The sequence below is a fragment of the Lathamus discolor genome, chromosome 8 (assembly GCF_037157495.1).
Source record: "Lathamus discolor isolate bLatDis1 chromosome 8, bLatDis1.hap1, whole genome shotgun sequence".
NCBI classification, from domain to species: Eukaryota; Metazoa; Chordata; class Aves; order Psittaciformes; family Psittacidae; genus Lathamus; species Lathamus discolor.
Window position 1 is genome coordinate 16,242,121 of NC_088891.1, and position 16,133 is coordinate 16,258,253.

The following is a 16,133-nucleotide window of genomic DNA, read 5'->3' on the forward strand; positions in this document are numbered from 1 at the left end:
AAACCCAAATCAACAGCAAACACCGGGAAAAATAAAACACTTCACACACACAGACAGGGTGGGTAATTCAACTTCATTCTTGGCAATCACCTTTACAAGAACCAAGTGTCAGACCAACTCAATCGGTGCCTTGTACCACTTACATTTCCAGTCGACACTCACGTACTTGCAGCCTGTGAACATGCATTCAGGAAGAACCAAGCCGTTTCCCCTGCCACTCCTCCACAAATAAATTTGATATAATCTGGAGTTAGGAAAAGAAAAAACCCCAAAATGCTCCTGCTGCACCTGCCAAGCTTTGGATTCCAGGTCCCATCAGCAGTCGCAGCAGCAGCCAGTACAGCTCCCTGCCTCCCATTCCTCATGGTTTATTTCCATAGCACACCCTACACACTTTAGCAGAGGTGCAGGACTTTCAGAATAAGCATCCTGCAACTTGCACAGATTGGAATCCCATGCAACTGTTAAAGGAGTTGGCAGTTCCATCTGTCCTCTCATGCTGTTCATAGAGCACCAACATTGCTACGTGTGTCTATTTTGTGTATCCATTAACTGAAAATTCTCAAATAAGCATTACTGCTGTACAGGAGGAAAGAAACCCCATTTCACATGGGCAGCTAATAATTATTTTTCCTAATGGCAACATCAGAATTCTTCTTCTGCATTTGGAATATGTGAACTCTTTAATTTCTTGAGTTTTTCAATAGCCGAAGATACTGAAATCTCCCCATGAACTTTGTTGTCTCTTGTTCGCACGTTGACAGCATTATTTGCTTTCTCCTTCTCTCCAACCACTGCAAGACATAGCACAAACAATATAAAACTGACTACCTACATTACAAAATGAGAGTCTAGACAAACTCTATGCCTGACATTAAGACTTAAATGATAGAAATGTGGTGCTGCAATTACCCAAGATAAAGTTATACTGGGCCAGCTGTGCGTTTCTGATTTTCTTGTTCAATGTGCAACTTTGATCTAGATCCACATCTGACATAAATCCTGCTTCAAAAAATTTGCTGCAAACCTAAAAAACAAAGAACAAAACACTCAATATTACAGTATATATTCTACAACAGAAATTTGTACATGCAGTAATCCCTGATCTCTTCCAATATTTAATTCGTGTATATGCATAATTTTGTTCTTGTGAATCACTGTAAGTAAGTCCATTAAGTTATTGGGGAAAAACTGCACACACACTTGAGGGCTCAGCAGGACTCCAGTTAGAATACAATACAAGGTAACATCCGTATCAAATACTTCCTGATTTCCTCACACAGCTACACTGCACAATGGCAGATATGTTTCCTCACTGAGAAATAAGAAAGAAGAGAATGAACAAACCCACTTATGCTTGGATTAAAGGAAAAGCAGGAGAAAGGGGTAAGCCCAGCCATTGTCAAATACAATGTAGTCAACAGTATACATGCTGGGAAATGGAAGAAATCAGCTCTGCCTCTACTTCAAGCAGACAATTCTGTAATGAAACAGTATACAAGGTTTGTCATCCAGGATGTTTTCTTCTTTAATAATTGCTCGAGTATGTATATAGTTACAGAACCCAACACACTTAAAAGTTACATAAGCCTATCTCAGGCTTATACAAATTTTAGACTACATGGAAAGATTTACACACACACACACACACACACACTCCCCAGTACGTCTCTGAGATTATTACAGCATTCACTCTTTTTTCTAGGACAAATATTATTTGTCCTAGCTATTAAAAGCTGCTTGCTACTAAAAAAAGGAAGGCACTACTCTCACCTGCTGTGCATATTCTTCAGAAGTAGGTCCCACAGGCACAACCATGACCTGCCGTGGAGACAGCCAGAACGGCCTGGCAAGCAGGACAAGAAAAATATGAAATAAATATGCATGTTACATTTGCATTAATATCCAGTCACTCTCCTAACAACAATTTCTTTATAAAAATATTTATGTTAGCTAAGGGTGTTGAAAAATAGGTTACCTTCCTCTTTTGAAGTTCACATAAAATAGTAAACAGATCGATTCCAGTAAAACAACATACACAGAACTTCTGCTTCCCAGCTGAATTCAGAACTTCCAACAGAAGTTTATTTTTTCATATGATTTCTAGTTTTTTTATATAATTTTATACTGAAATGTGAACAGTCAGGTAGGTGGCTGAAAGTAAAAATTAACTTTTCCTTAATATTTTAAATACATCCATGAAGAAATACCTTCAGAGCTCATTCAAGATGAAACAATACAAGTTAAAAAAATATTTCACATGTTGGGACTAATTCATGTCTGTTTGTGACTGCTTTACACCTTTACGTATGTCTAACATCTTCCCAGTACAATACTATTATTTTTAAGAAGGAACAAGAATAATGCAGTACACATACATACAATTATAATTCTTATTTCTGCTTTATTGTATGTTTTTTCCTGCAACCTCATGAAATTGAATTTCTGTTAATGAACTATCAATAAAAGGATACCATGCAACTTGGACCATAAAATTAAACTTTTTTTTCTTGTAATCTTACCTACTCATTTTGAGAAAATTCTAGGAATATTATTTTGCATTATAATATATGGGGCATAATGGAGGATCTCTATTTTCTATGTACTAAATATCTCTTAGAAGTGTATTTGTGCCACATACCATTTTCCTCCATAATTTTCTGCTAGAATAGCTATCATTCTCTCCACAGATCCCAAAATAGCTCTGTGAATAATCACTGGTCTTTTCTTATCATCGCCATCCTTACTGAAAAAAGATTAAAGTTAAAAATCAAAAATCTCTCAGTTCACACAGAAATAATCCTATTAACATTTCTGATTCTACTTTTCATGGAAAGACAAAATACAGTAACTTTTACTTACACAACATCTACTGGTTTTATTAAAAATATACTTTCAATCACCTGAGCTTTTAAAGGAATACTGAATAATCCAGTGACTTAAAATAACCTTGCCTATAGTTAATGGCATCAGCAGAAACATCTAAGTTTGAAAAGACACTCAACTGACTCAGATCCATCTGGGCATTTTAATATTTATGTTCTTGGTTCTTATTTTTCTGCTATGTCTTGCTTTTATTTGGTTGCACATGATTTTACCTGCTCTTAACTGTTGATGTCTTTCCTTAAATTACAATCCTGTGATTAAAAAAAGCTGGCTGCTGTTCCTAACAGTATTATCACCTACCAAAGAGCTGGAACATCTTTTGTAGAAGGTAGAGCAGGACCAAAAAACCAATTATTCTTATTTTAGCTTCCTCATCTAACTCTTTATAATAGGCAAAAATCAAATATATCAAGAAAAACAACCCAGAAAATGCGTGTTCAAGTCAACATGGGCACTAAGATTAATTCAGAGGATAAATATGCCTCTTCCTAGCTAGAAGCCAAAGTGAGATTTTCATTAAAAACTGTTCACATTTGGTTTATGTTCCTCAGAGTTAACTTACTTTATCTGATCAAAAAGAATGGAGTACTTAATTACAAACATAGTAGCTCCTTAAGACACATTTGAATTTCTAAGCAATGTCTTCAAAGGAGACACAGTGACTAGGCTCAAAGTGAAAACTGACTCAGCGAGTTTCCTTTAGCATTATACACGATCAGTTCTCTTCAGAACTGGCAGACACCACCGATCAGGAAATTTTCCTGCAATCAACAGCATTTACATTTAAAGTGACCTACCATTACACTGAGGAAGTACCTTCAATTTCATGACTGAGTCCTCTACTAACCAGGGATGTTCTCCCTCCTCATCAGGCTACTGCTGTACAGGCCCATCATTTGTTAAGTGAGCAACAAAGCATCAGTGCATGTCAGTTAAACGAGAATTAATGAAACAACTTTTCTTGGGGTTTAAATTGTTTCATGTCAAAGAGGAAGATATTTAGCTTAACCACTCACCCAACATAAGTAAGATTAAATCGAATGGGTAGTTGGAAGTCAAGCTGGATAGTAGCACACTGATGGTACCTGCCAATAGCATCTTTGATTTTAATATCAATCTGTGAAGCAAAAAAACACAGTTACTACATATACTCTGCCTGCATTGTGCCTGTATTATCCATCTCAAAGTTGTATTAAAATGCTGATTCACCAACCTTAGGACCATAAAATGCTCCATCTCCTGGATTCAAACTCCATTGCTCTCCAAAATTATTCAAGCTGTTTTGAAGTTGCTAATTACAAAAAAAAAAAAAAAAAAAAGAATTTGTAAAAGGTATGGCAAGGCCTATTATTGCTGTAAGTCAAAGCATCTGCCTCTGAAATACAGAGGGAGTCAACATGCAACATGACTCCTACTGGTCAAGAAATTACTCATTTATAATAAATAAGCTTGAAATAAAAGTAGTTCTTTTGTACAAATGTGATTAATCAGAAAAAAAGATAAATAAAAATTAATCAGTTCAAGATAAGGGGCTAAGTAAGAATCAGAAAGCTCTCATTTTATACAGAAACTTTGCATGTGATGTGACATTTTTCAATAAGCATTTCCAATAAGGACAATGCTTATCACCTAATGTAAGCAATTTCACTTATTTTGCTATTCAACATGAAAGAAGTTAGTTAAATATCCACCTCTGCAAACAGAAATATTAAAGGTTTAGTTTTACAAGAATTACCTTTTCTGCATGGTTCCAGATCTCTAACTCTCCTAGATAATTTTCTGGTCTTGTAGAAAGATGCAGTTGAAAGGTAAAACCAAAGACAGCATACACGGACTTCAAGAAATCAAGACAACTCTTAATTTCTTCTTCAATCTTAAACATAAACAAAATATATTAGTTGATTTTTTTACTTAAAAATATCATTGTATTTACTGAATTCCTCATCATCAGAATATGGGTCCATTAAACAAATAAAAACAACTGAAAAAAAACCCAAAACAAACACACAAACCTCCACCCTACAAACCCAAATCTAGGCAATGGGTGAGGAGAGAGCTGTAGTTGGTGTAGCTTCAAAGCACGGCGAGAAAAGTAATGCTCTTGTTAAGCCTGGGCTTCTAGAGCCAAACTGCATGAGTCAGAGCTGACAAGTGTACATTCATTTATTCACACAGCTCCACTAAAGTTATGGCATTATTGACAAAACAAAGTATTTATTCAGCATTACTACAGAAAACAAAATATGGTCGACAACTTTTTTCTCTTTGCATGGGGAGATGCAGGAAATTTTAGCTTTTGGGATTTAGGTGCCCCACATATTTTTCTAAAGGGACAACTTCTATGCAGCAAATCTTACCACATAATTCACAATCAATAACATCCCTCAAATAACATTGTTTCTTTTGATACAAAAACAAGTAACACAAAATTACAGCATTGCTATTTCAGAAACTTGTAACAGAGAAGTTCAACAGGCTACTGATTTCAGCAATACTGCAGAACATCAAGAAATACAGCTGAGTAAGAAGGAACCCCCTCAACCTAGGCAAAACCCCACAAAACGAACTATCAAAAGCAGCATTATGCTGCAAAGCAACACAACAGAAGAAGTTTGAGTTAAAATACTTTAGGGATTTTTTTTCTTGTTTAATAATGGTTTGCAGTGGGAGGGGAAGGGTTTATATTTTTTTTGATGACTGGTCGGGGGAGAGGGCTGGTTAGTTTTAGGGGACTGGTTTGGGGTTTTTTTTTCTACCTGTTCTATAGTGCAAAAGATGTGAGCATCATCCTGTTGGAAGCGCCTTACACGAGTCAAGCCACTTAAAGTCCCAGAGAGTTCATTTCGATGAAGAACTCCAAAATCTGCAAGTCTGAGAGGCATTTCCCTCCACGATCGTGGACGATGGGCAAACATCAAGCTAAAAGGAAAACAAAAGAACCTTCCTTTTATCCTTCTTATAGAAGATTTAAGACAACACAGAAACTAAAACAAGATCAGCACACACAGTAATTAATTTTAAAGTATGTATTCATTTAGGTTGTCTGCATCCTAAAAGGCAGGCAAACAGAAAGTGCAGCACTTGAAATGTATTGCTAAAGACTACCTAGAAAAAACTAAGAGTATCAAGATTGGTTCAACTCTACCTTCTTTTGCTATACCACAACTGATGCTTACCTCTACTGAACACAATTTGTGTTTGTACTTAGTAGTACAGAATATTATTAACATGCATAAACCTAGCTCACTTAATGCAGACCTACTGAAAGATCCTCCTACAAGAATTGTATCTGGTCTTCTTTGGGATGCTGTCATGGCATCTCTTTGGACACAGTAGCTGCTGAAGTAGTCTGTTGTAAACATACGTGGTAACATCATTTCACCTCAGCCCCACAAAAGATAAATGTAGTAAAATAAGTTTTTCAGTTGAGGGTACAAACCAATGTCCTGGACAATTCATTGGTTTAAGGGCAAAAGTTTCCTTCTCAATCTCAAAAGAGAACATATTTTCACTGTAGTGTTGCCAGTGTCCTGAAGCTTCCCAGAGCTTACTGTTGAAGATGTTTGGGGATACAACTTCAGTAAAATTACGCCTCCAATATTCATCCTATAAAACAAGTTTAACATTTAAAAGTTGATAGATATTTTGACAAGCAAAAGCCTTATTCTCTTTAACCGTGTTCTCATGATGGTGATTTACTGGGATGGCTAAAGGACTCCTACACATGGAGGTTTTGCAAAACTTGAAAAAGCAACTTTATTCTGCCTTATTTTCAAAACGTTAGGTCTATATAACAATACTGAAAATCTGGTACATTTTTATATATACAGACGTTTCTCTTTCTGTAGATAATTCAGTGCTAAGAACGGCCTACCACTTCAAATCAACAACTGATATTAAGCTTGTTAGGGGTTACATTAGTATATACTCACTCTTATGAAATCCACAAGTGTATTATAGAGAAAGGCACCTCTGGGGAGGAAAAAGCAGCTTCCAGGACTCAAATCATGAAAGAAGAAGAGTTCTTGTTCCTAGGTAAATTAAAAACAGAATGCTGTAACACCACTTCAGATGGAACTGCAGAACATGACTACTTCACACGTCAACACTGTTCACAGAAATGAAGTATTACAGCAGGAAGATGATTTCCAGGTTTACAAGTTCTCAACAACAGTAGATAATTTATATCTAGTTCTTACTCTCAGAAGTTTGTAGTAACAGTGGAATTCTATTTGACACTCTGTGTAAATATACTTAAGAGTTTTCCTCAAAATCCTGAAGCCTTGACCAATCACAGTAACCAAAGCAAATAAGCATATAACTATCACACCTGAAGGTTGATGGCTTAAGCTTGTGAGCAGGTCATTCTTTAATAGAATTGAGTCTAAAAAACAGCAGCTCAGCAGTGTGGCTGTGATACACCTTTAGAGAACCACAGCCTCATCAGCATCCATCCTGGGTTCAGCTGTAACAGTCATTTTTCTCCTTCTTAGTAGCTGCTGCAGTTCTGTGTTTTCAACTTTAGCCTGAGAACTGTGCTGATAATACACTGATGTTTTCAGTTGCTGCTAAGTAATGCTTACTTTGATCAAGGACTTTCTCCTTCCCATAACTCCAGCAGCAAGGGGTGAAGGAAAAAGGTGGAGAGTGAGGGCTGCATAGCTCTGAGTTACCGGCTGGGCTTAAGCCACAACAGCATCATAGATACTGGATACATAAACACTACATAAATTGTTTGATTGATACTAGGCAATCTGGTTTTGAAAAGGCACAGAAGTAATCCTCTGCCAGCAAGTAGTGAGACGTTCATGTCTGCATCTTCCTGGCCAATGATGCCGACCTTCACGCACAAGTTATTCAAATAATTGTTTCCTTGCTTTCACCTGTACTGTCCATTGTGCTTAAACACTCACAAAGCTGCTTTTCTCTTAAATACCCTCCCTGTAAATCCACCTTCTCTACAAAATCATAGCAAAAGTCACAACAATTAGGAGACTGCATGCTAACAGGACAGATATGGGGTCATAATCCTTGTGTCAATCCAAAGTCTTCCGACTTACACTCAAATAAGATTAACTCTGCTCATTTTAATCTATTAGAGGAATACAGGAACACTATCCATGACATCTGACATCTCAAGTACTGCATGTGCAAACACACAGCTATTACATTATTTATGCCTATAATAAAGAATGACAGAACCATACTATTTATACAATTTCCAATAATTTCTCTCTTCTATGCAAAATATAGTGGTTTAGGTAGGATCTGAAAAGATCCTACACAAAAATGTTCAAGACACACTTTCCTGAAACAAGTGACTACGCCACTACTTCTTCCCACTGTAAACTTAACATTTGTATGCAAGTGACAAGTTGAGTTTGTAGAATTAAATTTGGAAAAACAAACAAAGAAAACCAACAAAGAATCAGTTCTATTACAGAAGCATAAAAGAGAAGCAGACCATGAAACAGTATACCTTTCCAATTTTCCTATGATCCCGGTTTCTGGCTTCTTCCTGGAATTTCTCCCATTCCTTCATCATTTTGTTATCAGGAAAGGATATTCCATATATTCTCTGCAGAGTTTCCATGTCAGATTTTCCTTCCCAATATGTAGAAGAATTCTGATGCACAAAACCCACACTTTCAGTTACTATTATATAATCTCGGGGAAAGGAGGAATAAACACTAATGCATTCAAATGTTGTGATTCCATCCCCCATCCCCAGCCCCCATGGGAGAAGAATTATATGCACTCATCCAGCATTTGTTGATAATACAAAGACTCTTGCATTGCCTTTTAGTCAGCATACTAAGACAAACTGAAGTGACTGGTGAAGTCATATTTTTATTCTACTTAGGTACCTTGTTTTAAGTCATGGCGTGTTTTATGATCTCTCATTGTATCTTCAAAAAAAGCAGGAATTGTTTACATTGAAAACATAATGCAGTAGGAAAACAGGAAAGACAAAATGAAACTAACTCAATGTGTCAGCTGAATGCTAGCCTCTTTCATAAACTAACACAATCACTGGAACTGAGCTCCATGAACTTCAGTTAGGAATCTGCAAAATCAACTATGACAAATGTTCACATGAAGTCAGCCTAATAAGGTTACCAAAATTAGCATCTGCGAGTAACTTAAACCTCATTACAACCAAAGGCATCTGCAAACACTGTCTCTGGCTTTCCTGTGAGCAATGTCATTTTTCAACAGCAGTACTTGCAGATATGCCAGGCTCCACTTTACCCTCTGTACCTGGAAGATCCGATCTTACAAGGTCAAAATACTACTTTCTGACCCAGTATCTTGGACATCCATTTACTGCACAACAGAGTGCATAAAAAAAACCACACACACAACACACTGATGTGACAGCTAGGACAGACTCAAACTAGGACATTGTACTACTAAGTGTAGTGCTGACTGGAGATACTAGCATAGTACTGACACATTAGCTTACACACTGCACTTGTCCCCTGTGCATGGTGTAATTGGTTCCACACCTTATCTAGTTACTCCTAGTTTGAGAGCTTTTGCAGTTCTCTTCATTATAGCCTAAGCATACATCATACTGTACCAATACTCCAACAAAAAAAGACGCTATTAACTTTCAGTGATGTACTATTGTGATAGTCATTCCAAGGTCAGTAAACCTTGGAAGCAGATGAAAGTCTGTAGTTCTATTTGTACAATAGGAGCTGGGAAAGAAATGAAGGGCTATTTTCAGAATAAGCAAAGAAAACAATCCAAAGGATCCTAGCATTATCACTTCAGGAGAAATAAATTCATAAATAAATCAAAAACTGACCCATAGTTTAGTTAAGTCTTAATGCACAGTTATTTTAAACCTACCTTAAGTATTTTAAGGGCCTTGATTTTTCCTGTGTGTCTCACATGTGGACCCCTGCAGAGATCAATCAGTGGACCACATCTATACACCAGAAGAAAAGAAAAATGTTTATTTCAGAACACTTCAGCATTTTTAAATACATCACTAATGGCAAACAAGTTAATGCTTGACATATTCAAAGCCACTATTAAGTATATATTTACAACACTGTAAATTAAAAAAAAAACTCACCAAAAACACCACACAAAAAATTATTCTCTCAATTTAAACAAAATATACCTAACAACAGAAATATTTCACACCTTTTAACGTGATTTTCTTTACCTGTATATTGTAGTAGTTGCTGTGTTCACCTTCTCATGAAGGATACGACACTTAAACTTGTTATACTGCGTGGAGAAACATCAAAAGTCAGAAACATCAATAAAAGGTCTAATAAAATTATATTTCAAATTTATATTTTAAAATTATGTATTAATAATGCAAATGCAACAGTAAAATGTAACTAAAAATCAGACTATCACATATACGTGAGCAAAACTTCAACATCATTTTAGAAGAGTTAGAAAACAAGAGAGGAAAGAGACAAAAATACCATTTTCCTGAAGATGTGTTAAGCATCATGATTACTACCTGAAAGCCTCAAAGTATTCTGAAAGGCAATTTAAACAAAGTACAGCAAGACTGGCAATATTCACTGTATAAAAGAGTCTTTCCTGACTTGTCTCTGCAAGTGAGCCTGAATGAATGTATGCCTTTTGTGTACTAATTTCTTGGTCATCTCACTGAACTTGAGGTGTTTGTGTGTAGTAAGGAAAAGTTGTTATTACTGCCTGTAAGCACCCTAGACACTTGAGAGCGACATGAAGAGTGGGAAAAAGGATGCTATTCTTTGTTTTACTAGACAGGCACTACTCTGCTGAGTCAGTCACATGCCGTATTTTATGTAAGTTAATTCTAAAAGATCACTGTATCAGAATTACAGCTGCTCCAAAGACCTACCTTAAACATGTCTAAGAGGATCTCCTTTTTGACTTCCAGCCTTTCAAAAGGCTGCTTCTCTTTTATTATATTTTTACAGTGGTTCTCTAGCAGTGGGAATTCAGTACTAGATACACCTCTAAACAAAAAAGACACAGGCAAAGAAATACAAATGAGTTACTTTGATATTCCCATTTTTAAATGACCACTTTCTAGTGGTCTAATCTGAAACACATGGAATGTATTGTTGTGATTTGTCACAGTATTCTCCTTGTTTCTTACAATCAGCTGTGCTTTCAGACACTAAACTCAGAAATACAAATGGTATCACCATGAACAAACCCACTACAATCACTCCCAGAACATGCCTGGAAGATCTGCAACTCAAAGTATATCTGATTTAAGAAAAAAAGGAAAAAAAAAAGAAAGAAAAAGGCTCAACCCAGCTGCTGCACCTAGTTATCAACTGATGCAGGTTCAGTGCTCTCCCTGACAACACAAAGATAAACAAGTGAAAAACAGAACTGTGCACAAGGATTAGAAAAGTAGTAAATGCCTATACGAGTTAAGTGTATACGTGCTATTTCTACAAGTGACTATGGCACTTTGAAATCAAACTCCCATGAGTCTTCACAGAAACTGTCTCCTGTATCTCCCAGAACTTCAGAGAGTTTACCTAAACACACTACAGTTTTTACAGAACATTCAACAGCTGCAAGTCCTACTGAAGACTGCTCTTGAACTTAAATATACACACACTCAGTATTTATGTACACACAGATTAACCTGTCAGTTTAAAGCCATACTAGATATACAATTTTACTTTTAAAATGCAGAAACATGACTGAACAAAAATAATTCTAGTACAGAATTTCAATACAGTATTAAAGTATAAAATTAAAGAAACTTTACCTATCTTCAATATACATGTCATAATAAAATCCATTCTCAATTGGTGGTCCATAGCATAAGCAGCCCCCAAAATAATCTTCCATGGCCTCTCCAAGAATATGAGCACTTGAATGCCAATAAACCTGCAAATAAAGTCAGGTGAGCAAGTGATGGGGTCACTGACATTGTGTAACTAAAAGGAAAAAAAAGAGGGGCATATCTGCAGATGGGTTATACACTGGAATCACTGTTTTTTGAATTCTGAGAGTGTAACCATTTTCTGTTTTCATTTTTGAAGTATGCTAAACAGCTAATATAATGGCAAACGTAGTGATAAAGCCCCACTGTATTTCAGCCTGAAGGATGAATGTATCTTGGCACAATTCTGTCACCTTAGTACTTGTTGTACCTTGTCCATTTACTAGTTAGTTTCCAGCCAGTTAAAAGCCTATGCAGTACTAACCACATCTAAAGCAATGTAGCCAATAAAGTTATCATTGTTCAAATACAGTACATTTATTAACTGGACTGTAAAACACATTACCTGAAATGTCAGGAGAGGGGAACCGACAACCCAGTAGATCAATATCAGTCTTATGTCCTAAGTCCCTATTAATTCAGGCCACTTCATAGTCACTGTTATAAGATAAAGCCTTTACAGTCTCCTGAAATGCCTCAAACAAGCTTGATAACATGAATAATTCTATTATAAAATTAAGTCTAATCCTAGTGTGTAAAGATAAACACAGGTTTAAGACTGAATCTACTACAAAAAACCAAACTTGGGTGTGTCACAAAGTGTATTCATAGTTTAATTGACTAAAATGTGTTTGCATAAGTTTGTAACGAACAGTGCTGGGACAAGGAGGTGCAGATTTCACTTATGACTCAACTCCGATACTGGAGAATTTTTAAAAACCTCTAAGACAGCCTCCCTGTTTCTTTCAGTGTCCGATCTTCAAACACAGTGAGTAAAGCCACAGAACATGTCTTAGAATGCATCAGACTATTTCAAGTTAGCATACAAATAAATACATTCGCTATGGATCTTGTTTGAGAAGTAACTTTTTTATGTAAAAGAGCAGGGAAGAAAAGAGCACCAGGATTTTATTCTCTTACAGACTGTAGGTACTTAGTATCTAATCTTTGTCAAATCATGACAAATAGATCACTTGAATAGTTTGGGGATTTTTTTATTATTTTTAATTCAGGATTTAAAAACTATAATGCTGCAATCAATTTCACCCTTCAATCAAGTGTTTACTCACAGCTTTTGCTTCTTCATTATCAAACATAAGCAGCTCCAGAGTACAATCTCCCTCCAGTGGACGATCCAGGTCCCACAGTTCACCATTCACTTTCGCTATGACTGCATCTGCAGCCAATGCTTGACTAAAAACCACAAATCACACAAGACCAAATATTTAGGTTCAGATTTGCAAAAGTGCTTAGTTTTCTAAACCCCATGACACCCCACCCACGTCTCATAGCATCTAAAGACATTTGATTTTTGTTTCTGTGGTCTTCCTACTTTTATGGTATAGACCCTTAAGGTCTGAAAGTTTCACTCAGTGTTTTTCAGTCCTGGAGGAAAAACTTAACAACAGTTTTCACCATTACCTGGTAACTCACAAAAACGACAGATGTCTATACACATTCCTAGCAGTCTCACTGATTGTTACATTTTTTAATTGGAAGCAAGCATTACGATCCCAGCACAGAACTTCAAGTATCACTCAGATCAGGGACTTCATCCAGCTGCTTCTTCTGCATTAAGATGAAGTTTCAATGCTTTCCAAATAAACCAGCTTAACAGAGTCACCATCCACTGACCATGGGATATATACTTTATGCAACACAGCAGAAACAACTGATTGTAACAGATGTAACACTGCAAAAGTGCAGCTCCTTGAATCTGCAGGTTACCTAATTCCTACAGCTAATTGATATGGTGTGGTTTTCCAGGATTCCCCTTCAGCCACCTTTCCATCTGTCAGAGTAACTTTGATAGGTTTGCTTTGGTTGGCCACTCTGTATGCTAGCAAAGCATCGTGTTCTTTTTTCAGTGCTTCGTAAAGCTTCAGTCTGTCTTCTATGAAGCTTGGCTCACGCTGTAGCTGTAACAAATAAATTAAATCATACATATGCGTAGCTGTGAAAGAAATAGAAGACAACTATTCGGTGTTCAGTCATCCCTAGAGTTTCCAACTGAGACCAGATTTAACTGTACAAGAATTTACACTACTACGCAAGTAAAGCATTTTATAAATAATTATACACAGGATAGTCCCCTCCAACTTGCTATTTTATAATGGCTTTCCAGTTCTCCACTGCACCTTCAGCAATCTGGGCCTAAATGGCTTTGTGAGTTTGACTTTAGAAAGCAGCCTGTATTCCTGCCCCAGAACTTGTATTTGGCTGACATTCCTGAGAAACTTGGGTAACTCCAATAAGCCCTCACTTCTGCCAGTTCATTCAAAGCATCAGATTCAAGTAAGATAGTTGATGGGAAGTTTCCTTTAGTCTGGCATCAGGCTAATTATTAAGATCTACTGAACCACAGCTAGTGTTGCCAACATCCACCTTCAATCATCATTAACACTGTTTACCTATTTATGAACTGCCACTCTCTTCAGGAACCACGGTACCCTGACCCTTATTTCTCAATAGCCCAAATCATTTTATGACATAAAAAGTAGACATATAAGAATGTATATCTACTAATAACATGCAAGATGAAGCACTTTCTTTGTTTCTATATGCATACTATTGCAAGCCTTCTTCCCAAAATCTGAGATTTCAGAATATAACAAAGTATTTCAGATTTCAGCACTTTTTTTCCTGAACCTAGCCAAACAACAGTCCTTCTTCTGTTATGCAGTATAAAATAATCACTTACATCATTCCGATGTAGGTTCACAGCTTCTTTTTTCTTTTCCTCTTTCTTTTGAGTCACCATGACAGTTGGACTTGCACTGGAGACTTTCTGAAATCAGTGATATTATTAAGCATACCCCTGTATCTTTAAAACTTTTCGCAGAAACAAAACAAACTAGGTAAGTGCAATATTGGGCTAAAAAGGCAATTACAAGCAAGATGTGCCCTTAACACAGATGGAAGACTTCTCGTAACACATCTGAACTGCATCCTTTTAATGTTCAGCAGGCATGGCAATGCTGCTCACCAAGAAGAACCTTCCCAACACAATTTCCCCAATTTTACTATTACAGCCACCGCTGGCCAACTCTTCCCAGTGAGACCCTGGGAGATTAGAACAGCCTAGTGAGTCACAAACACAACTTCTGGTGGCCTGATGAACTTACACCACCTCTGCGCAAAGGCAGGGCTACTGGGAGCAGCACTGCCGAGCGCTCTAGGCACACGAGGAGAGCGGACACAAGACAGGCCTGCGACCGCCGTGGGCTGGGGCTTGGAGCTTCGCCCCGCGAGTTCCTGCTGGACCCCCACTCCCCGCAGAGGCCTGGCCAGCCCCAGAGTGATGCGGCCGCTCGGCCCCGCCAGGCCGCCACCCTCCCCGGCAGAGCCCGAGGGGGGCCCCGCGGGTATCCGCACCCCGGTCGCTACCTCGCCACCGGCCGGGGGCTCCGCCGGCGCTGCCCTCCCCAGCTCGGCCGCCAGACTGCGGCGCAGGTGCAAGAGGCGGTAGCGCAGCTTCTCGTTCTCGGCCCTCAGGCGCTGCAGCTCGGGGCTGCAGCTCGCGGGGCAGCCCGGAGCCCCCTGCCCCTTCAGCTGGGCGACCTCCGCCGTCAGCCAGAGCAGCTCCTGCTCCTGTCGCGACAGGCGCAGAGACACCGCCTCCGCCGCCATCTTCCCGCGGCACTAGCGCGCCCGCTCCTCCCCTCTACGGCGGAACGTGCTCGACACCGCCTCCAGTCCAGCCGCACCGCCCCGGGGCCGCCCAGGCCCGCCCCTTCCTCTCCGGAGGTGGCCGCGCACGGGCAGAGTGGGGCTGGGGAGGGTTGGAAGGGAGGGTTGCTGGTGTCGTTGTCCGTGCCTCTAATCCGGCAGATACCGCTTTGTGGCTGTCGCCGCTGTGGTGGTAACGACGGGTGAGCGGTGGGAAGTGTCAGTATTCACAGCTCGTGCATGAGTTGTTTTTATCAATTTGCATTTTTCATTTGAACCAATTCTTGCTCCTTTTCTAAAGAGATGCAACTTGGCAACACCTGTGTCCGTCGCTTTACTATAGGTCTCTCTTCTTTGAGGATAGACGGTCATGGGCAGAACTGCTATGAACATACATAAAAATAGGACGTACTCTATAGCTTCCTTTAAAAAATTCATTATTAATCTGACATTGTGTGGAATGTATTACTCTATTTAGGACACTGATGACAATTTGTTATCGGAACAATAAAAACCCCCACGGGTCTAGTTTTGAGGTTAAACTCTGAGAAATGTATTCAGGTTACGTTCTCCCATCTTCGGGCAGTGTCTTACGAGCCCCAAACCTGTAATTTTGGCCTTGCTGTAGCATTTACTGAAGTATTGGAAAAAC

At 38.4% G+C, this 16,133-nt stretch overlaps 1 protein-coding gene across 1 annotated transcript; it reads right to left on the reverse strand.

Moving 5' to 3' along the window:
- Nucleotides 1–54: 54 nt before the first annotated feature.
- Nucleotides 55–15,613, reverse strand: TARS3 (threonyl-tRNA synthetase 3). Its single transcript, XM_065688127.1, has 19 exons — nt 15,200–15,613; nt 14,514–14,600; nt 13,541–13,731; nt 12,883–13,006; nt 11,636–11,757; nt 10,745–10,862; nt 10,067–10,131; nt 9,745–9,823; nt 8,366–8,512; nt 6,819–6,917; nt 6,326–6,492; nt 5,643–5,805; nt 4,622–4,759; nt 4,100–4,177; nt 3,903–4,003; nt 2,642–2,746; nt 1,774–1,846; nt 913–1,027; nt 55–794 (listed from the first exon to the last, which is right to left on the reverse strand). Exons 1-19 carry the CDS (start codon nt 15,440–15,442, stop codon nt 646–648), a joined length of 2,364 nt encoding a protein of 787 aa, XP_065544199.1. The 5' UTR covers nt 15,443–15,613; the 3' UTR covers nt 55–645.
- Nucleotides 15,614–16,133: the final 520 nt, after the last annotated feature.